This window comes from Penaeus monodon, chromosome 14, assembly GCF_015228065.2.
Source record: "Penaeus monodon isolate SGIC_2016 chromosome 14, NSTDA_Pmon_1, whole genome shotgun sequence".
Lineage (NCBI taxonomy): Eukaryota > Metazoa > Arthropoda > Malacostraca > Decapoda > Penaeidae > Penaeus > Penaeus monodon.
This window is the reverse complement of record NC_051399.1, coordinates 47,666,477-47,673,976: the sequence shown is the minus strand read 5'-3', so window position 1 is coordinate 47,673,976 and position 7,500 is coordinate 47,666,477. Positions and strand designations below refer to the sequence as shown.

Genomic DNA, 7,500 nt, shown 5'->3' with positions numbered 1-7,500 from the left:
TCTTCAGGCTCATCTCAAGGTGCATGGGGGCAAGAAGTATGAGTGTGATGCTTGTGGGTTCCTTTGTTCATCCTCTTTCAACTTGGACACCCATAAGAAGAAGCACTTGGGTGACAAACCCTTCAAGTGCGAGTTGTGTGACAAGACATTTATTCGTAGAGATTTTCTGGACCACCACATGGAACAGATTCACAAGAACAAAAAGAGCAAGTGTGAAAAGTGTGGTAAGTTGTTCTCTCGGAAAGATGTCCTCAAGAGGCACCTTGCTGTCCATAATAATGAAACCTATGATTGTGATATATGCCAAAAAAAGTTCTCCAGAAAAGACCGACTTGCTTCCCATAAGAAACTACATAAAATGAATTGTGAGTACAAGTGTTCTCTTTGCCCAGCATCATTCAGTAGGAAAAATGTGTTGGATAAACATGAGAAAATCCACAAGACAAAAGAACAGTGTAAAGAGTGTTACAAGTTCCTGCCAACCAAACAGAGATTAGAGTCTCATATGAAGGTGCATGAGAAGAACCGCTCCAAGGAGGATGGTGAGGGGATGCACAAATGTGACATCTGTGAGAAGTCCCTCACCAGTAGAGACATCCTGAGGAAACACATCCGCAAGATCCATGGAAAGTTCCCCGAGCCCAAAAAGAAGGTGGAAGTCATGGAGAGGGAGAAGAGGTTCTTTTGTCAGTGGTGCTCAAAGGGGTTCACAAGGAGCTGTAACCTAAGCACTCACCTCCTGAAGGCGCACAGCAAGGATTCAGAGGATGACTTTGATGATGACCTGCCTTCAGTTCTCCAGTCGTCCAGGTTTGAGAGCGAGTCAGCCAGATCCAGTAGCAGTGACCATCCCTCATCAGCCCTTGCCTCCTTTACTGCTTCCTCTGCATCCTCCTCTTCCTGCCAAGGCTTTCCCACCTCCTCACATAGCACATCATCCACAACATCTCCAGTTAGCACCTCTACTGGCCTCTCCTTCCCCGTGAGTCTGGCTTCCTCGTCCCCAACCTCGTCCCAGCCTCCTCCTCCTCTTCCTCCTCCGCCCGCTCCCCCTCCACCCCTCTCCCTTTCCTCTTCCCATTTCCCATCTTCAGGGCGTCCAGAATCTCCAATTAACTTGTCAACAGAGGCCATCACGGCAGCTGCGTATCTCCTGGCATATCCCTCCTATCCGGGTCCATACTAACACAGGTGTACATATTAGCATTCATATCAGTGATTGTAGGACGAGCAATGTCGTCCTTTTCCACAGAAAGTGTTGAACTGTAACTTGGGTTTGACTTTTGTAAAGTTTTATGGCAGATATTACTGCAACATAATATTCTAGTATACTATGTATATATAAATATATATACATATATATATATGCATATATGGATATTTTTGATAATGGCTTAATGAAAATACAAACTAACAGTTGTGCAGCTAATAGGTCATAAGTGAAGTTTTCTTTGTATAAACCTCTTGTTTTATCATAAGCTTTGAATATCTGTGGCTGTATTTGATTTATGCCAAAGAAAGAGAAAAAGGGTTGGGGTTTAAAAAGAAAAAAAAGAGTTCTGCAAAGTATTAGTGCCGTTTGGTATTTTTACGCAGCTACAGCTTTTATTTTATTTTAATGTTGATAATGACACCTGCCACTATCTCATGGGCCTCTGAGAGGGAGAAGGCTCTTCTTAGCATTTGCTCTGCTCCTAAGAGGTCGTACTTAACATTTTTGCATTAGGCATATGACCAATTTAAGGAAAGGATACAGTACAAAGTATTACATTAAAATCCCTAAGATAACTTTGTAAGACAGTATGCTATTCATTCCATTGCTGTCAGTTTATTTTATTTTTTTAATGAATGAGAGATCTGTCATCAAGATGCAGCCACTGGGCTCAGTGACACATGATGATGATGTGTATATTTTATATGTATTGTTAAGTTTACTGTTGTAAATATTTATGGGCCAGTTGTAACTGAAACAGCAGAGATAGGCATTTTAACCATTATAATGTGAATCCTGGTGAGTAATTATGTATCATGATATATTGCAGTCTGCATGGTGTGTTTCCTGCCTGAGCTATCAGTATTCCAAGTCCAGTAATGTTTATTTCAAAGACAAATTTAAAAAGATAGATAGAAAAAAATCTTTGCATCTTTCAGGTGAAGAAAGAGAAATAGATGTTTCTTCTTTGTGTGTGTTTAATTTAAAGTTGCTCTTATGGCAGTTTTTTAAATGTTATAAGTTATCGCTTTCTACAAATCTTGATAAGTATCAGTAATGATTCAATAATTATTTATGAGAGTATAAGTTCACAGCTAAAATAAAGGGTGTTATAATTCATTAATATTGAAATTAATATGACTGTCAAATTATTAGACCTTACTTTTTGCTTTTTTTCACTTTTTAAAAAATCACCGATAAAAAAACTAATAATATTGATTGGCAATTAGTAATTGATTTTAATTAGTAAGTTCGTCAGTTTCTAAGATAACTTTTTGTCTTTGTCTCTGTCACTCTTACAGTGTCTATTATAGCAGATATATCAATGCTATTCCTGTTTGTTTACTTGGTGGCTCTTGAATACCTCCTTATGGATGTCATCTCACCAGGGAGTTATAAGTAAGTGCCATCTTCTAAATATGTGGGAATGGATTTTCTGTTTGTGCTTCTCACTCTCTCTCTCTCGCTCGCTCGCTCGCTCGCTCACCCACTCACTCACTCACTCACTCACTCACTCACTCACTCACTCACTCACTCACTCACTCACTCACTCACTCACTCACTCACTCACTCACTCACTCACTCACTCACTCACTCACTCACTCTCCTCTCTCTCTCTCTCTCTCTCTCTCTCTCTCTCTCTCTCTCTCTCTCTCTCCCTCTCCCTCTCTCCTCAGGCATTTCAAAATATGGGAACTCTTTTATATGACAGTCTGCCATGAAAAATTAGCATAGGAAAGAAATTTGACTCTCAGAACACCCTAAGAACAAAAATAATGGGAAATATGTAGTGTCATGGACATAGAAAAGGCAGCCTGCATAGGTGCTACTTATATTGGGTTGTGTAAATATATGTATGAATGGATGGATAATTTTGTCTTAGTAATCTCTGAATTTACTTTTTTACCAGAAAAAAAAAATGTTGAATGAATACTTTTCATTTTATAATTGTTCAGCAAGTCAGGTTTTGTTTTGATAACTGTGTCAGCTGTGGAAGCTGTGACAAAAGCACTTTGATTGCTTTGAATTAAGGGATTATTTGGGAAAGATCCAAATACATTATTCTTTTTGTGATACTTGGGTGTCATGATTTCAAAGATCAGATTTATATGTGTATTACACCCATTTTCTTAATCTGTTTATGAGTTACACATCAAGTAAAATCTATTTTTAGTAATTATGTCTTAAGAGGATGAAATTTGAGTGTTTACCAACTGTGAAATTGTTCAAAGCCAAAATATATATTGTTAGCAGAGGCTCAAGAGCTTTATCCTCAGTCACAAAAAGGGAACCAAAGTCCCTTATACTTATCCAGTATTATACCAGTGCAAGAGCAAAAAGTGCATTCAAGTCATGAATTTATATTACTGATAGTTGGGTTTTAATCCCTGGAAAGTCAGGAAAAGGAGGAAAATTGTGGATATGGTGTAGGATGGGGAATTGATAGCCATTCCCTCTACGTGGTATTATTTTATCCAGATATCCAAGTTGAAGTCATGTATCAGGCATGAGAATCCAAAACAATGCATTATGTCTTGTTGAAATTTTATTTTATTTTTTTCAAATCAATGGTACAAAAGTTAATTTCTTGAGCTAATGGTTCTACTTAAGGGGTCGTGCATTTAGTACATGTGATTTTAGGGGAAGAGATTTTTTTTTTTTCTCTCTCTCTCTCCCCTTTCTTTCTTAATCCTAGTTGTACCATGATTATCTTCAAGACCCAGGAGATATTGGCACGAAGGACGAAAAATATTACTGCAAGTAAATGTGGGGGGGGGTTATTATTTTGTTTTGTTAATGTACTAAATGAATAACCCCATCAATCAGAAAAAAGGTTTTCATGTTTATAATGTGAGGATAATGATCTCAGTGTGTATGTGTATATTTTTTTCTTCTTCTTCTTTTTCTATGTACAGATTATTGTTTCTAGTTAAATAAATCATAAGACTGTTCTTATCATTAGAATGATGTTTAAGATATTAATGTATGTTTCGATAAAAAGAGTAGTAATTTGAATCTTTAGTGTTTCTTTATCAAGAAAAGAATAAATGATTTATTTGTTTACCATGGTGTTTGATTTTACCCTCTTACATGGTTGGAAAAAAAAAAAAAAAAAAAAAAAAAAAAAAGCATATTACAAGCACACAAATAGACGTGTATATATATAAAATATTTTGTTTATAATAACTTACTTACCTTTTCTACAATTTCTCTTCTTTTATTTTCCTTTAAAATAAATTAAAATTTGTATAAAATATAAAATCATATTAAGATTTCATTGCATAAATTACTGTGTACAGTAAAACAAAAACTTGAAGGTACAAGTTTTAATTTGTTGACATTTTACAATGAGTATGAAGAAAAACAAATAAACAGAAAGAATGAGAAGGGGATATCTGTCAATGTGATTTATCCAGTGATAACTAGTTTACAAATTTCCCATTATGGGAACATTATTGGTGATACTGATAAAGAGAAGTTAAAATCTTTATCTCTGTTTTGCATGTTCAGGCATTATTTCAGTGAGAAACTAAATATTCACCACCTCCTAGTCTGGCCAAAGATCCGTTGGGTTACGTCAGAAAGCTGAGGTGAAGCAGGAACATCATCTTGCTTCAGGAACTCCTCCATAGCCATTCCTGGCCTCTGCCAAGCTGGTTTAGCACTTTTTGGGGCTTCGTCTTGACTGCCAGTCAGTTCAGAAAATGATGTTTGATAGCCGAGTGTGTCCATCATGGAACGAGAAAAACTGCCTGGCTCCGAGTTGTATGGGTGGCTGCTGCTTCTGTGATAGGAAGGAAGACGGGGCATTTCACTCTTTCGTGGTTCTGTAGGGTTTCTGTGACTGTGGTACTGTTCTGTCTGTCTATGAGAGTTGTGGGAAGGCACTGGATTTTGGACAAAGGATAGAACTGATTGGGTGATGTTAGAGAGTTGTGGTGAGGAAGGGCTTGCAGCATAGCTATTCTTAACACAAGGAAAGCTGGACATGCTCTGAGAGTAAGATTTAGTGTGTGCAGATGAGAGGAAAGGCTCCTCAGGAGTTCTCTCATCTTTGTGATTCTCACTCTCATTCTGAGGCTTCTTGTAGGAGAGAACAGGTTCCTCTGGAGTGTAGTTTTCTTTGTTGAAATCTTTCACAAATGCCAACTTTTTCTCACTATAAGAAAGTGCTGGCTCCTCTGGAGTGTAAACTCTCTCTGCTTTTTTCTCCTCTCTTGGTGACTTGGTAGTGAATGTTGACAGGCCTGGTTCCTCTGGTGTTGTAGCATGCAATTGTCTTGCACGTGGCACCTGTGGCTCCTCTTGTTCTTGTACAGGTTTGCGGTTAATTAGAGACAACAGGGAAGTGGTATATTCTGAAAGCTGCGGTTCATTTGGGGTGGATGGTACAATGCAAGCCTCCACAGAGATGGCCTTCCTTTGGCTGGCTGGTGGGGTCCTCGGACGGGGAGCTTCCATCCTCTGTGTTTCCCTGGCAGGAGTTGGATTCTTTGGCCTTGGAGGGGGAGTTTCCACTAGATGCAGATCTCTTTTCTCTGACTGAATGTGCTGAGGAAGACGCTCTCTCATGGGCTTTTTGTGAGTTGGCAATACATCTGGTGTCAACTCCACAGGTTCATTTACTCCTGCTAGCCACTGGTCAACTGTCATGTAAGAGTGTGACAGAGACGAGAGTGAGAAGATGGCTTTGGTCTCGTCTTGGCATTTGCTTTGAATCTTGCTTGTTATAGGTGTTTCTAGGTGAACCTTAGAGGGAGCCTGTACCTGTAAAATAAAAATAAAGCAACATTATCTAATGTTTTACCCTTAATGATTATACCTTATGTGACTGACAATTTATTTAACAATGGGTATTAATATGACAGAGATGGTGAGAATTTGAGTTATTTTAAAAATACTTGTCAGCACAACCAGAAAATTTCAGTATACTCATATTTAATTAACAAACTCAGAAACTCCCACTATACATGGTCACATTTTGCATTTCTATGTTCTTATGTTATACTTACAGACTTCTCTTAAGCTCTTAAGCTCTTTTATATCCAATAGAAAAGCAGCTTTATATCTTTATATATATATATATATATATATAATATATATATATATATATATATATATATATTATATATATATATATATATATATATATATATAATCTTGAACTGTAAGTCATCCCTAAAAGCCCCTAATCTCAATACAATATGCACTTTACTAAAAATGATAATGAGGGGAGAGGAAGAGGGAGAAAGAGAAGTATAAATCCAGTCTCTTTGGCCTGACAGAGATTATAACAAATGTTAATCCGCACTTGGATTTACTTTTAACTCCTAACTTTCCCATGCCATTTAACACTGACTACTTATTCCCTTACTTCTTTGGGTGGGCTTGACAAAATACAAATCAATTCCAGTCAATAATAAAAATACAATGAATATCCAATTCAAGGAAGTTAGAGCAATATCCTTAATAATCATAATTTTTTTAGAGCAATTTCTTTCCATTAGTTGATAGCAATTTTAGCAAACAATCACATGGCAAACTATCTGTCATATCTCTGTGCACTGAAGAAAAGAAAGTGTCAAGAAAGAAGAAAAGTGAATAGCAAAGGGGGAGAAAAAAAGACCAATTTGGCAATTTGAGCAATTCAAGAGGAGAGTTTACCTTTAGAATGCAGACTGGATTAACTTCAATCTAAAGGCCCTATCTTACTAGCACTTTTTCTGTCAATTTTTACATTTCCATGAGAAATTTCCACATGCAAATAGTCTGATCCTATCACACAAGCACAATACCATTACTGCCAAGGAAACAAACACAGTGCCCATGTAAAATAAACATGGAGCCATTCAGGTGAGCTCCTTGGAATTACACAAGCATTTTCATGCATATAACATTATTTTAAAGAAATGTAGTTTTGTAAAGGAGACTACTACATTGCACATACAAGTGTCCTAGAATATTAGCTTATGTCTACATTAACTTATTTTCATTTAATCTATGAATAGAAACATTTAAGTAATATAGATCCTCAATGGGACAGGATGAAGACAGAGAGTAGTGAAATGGAAATGGCTGTAACCATCTTTGTCTGGGAGGCGTTCCACATACATGTATAAAGGGTAAAATGTGATAAGGCCTTTAGACAAATAAAAACTATAAAAGGAACATGGATAACCCTTAACCTGATCTATGACGAGAAATTTACACAAAAGTTTAATAAACAAACTAAATAATATCACTGAAAAAATAGGAAGCAAAAGTGAGGCCATCTACTAGACACAAGT

General features: G+C 36.9%; 2 protein-coding genes across 2 annotated transcripts in view; one reads left to right on the top strand and one right to left on the bottom strand.

Annotated features, from left to right (window-relative positions):
• The window catches only part of LOC119581210, an 11,337-nt gene extending 8,561 nt beyond the window's left edge, over nt 1-2,776 (top strand). Inside the window, exon 2 of the mRNA XM_037929611.1 lies at nt 1-2,776. This exon is cut by the window's left edge and continues 2,304 nt beyond it. Within this exon, the coding sequence (XP_037785539.1) occupies nt 1-1,186 (1,186 nt within the window). The 3' untranslated portion in view covers nt 1,187-2,776.
• A 1,748-nt stretch (nt 2,777-4,524) lies between these two features.
• LOC119581209 (rho GTPase-activating protein gacJ-like) lies at nt 4,525-5,980 on the bottom strand (the record flags this gene model as incomplete). The annotated part of the gene is given in 1 exon segment (XM_037929610.1): nt 4,525-5,980. A coding segment is annotated over 1 exon segment (1,230 nt), but the record flags the coding sequence as incomplete, so codon positions are not given.
• Between the last annotated feature and the right edge of the window lie 1,520 nt (nt 5,981-7,500).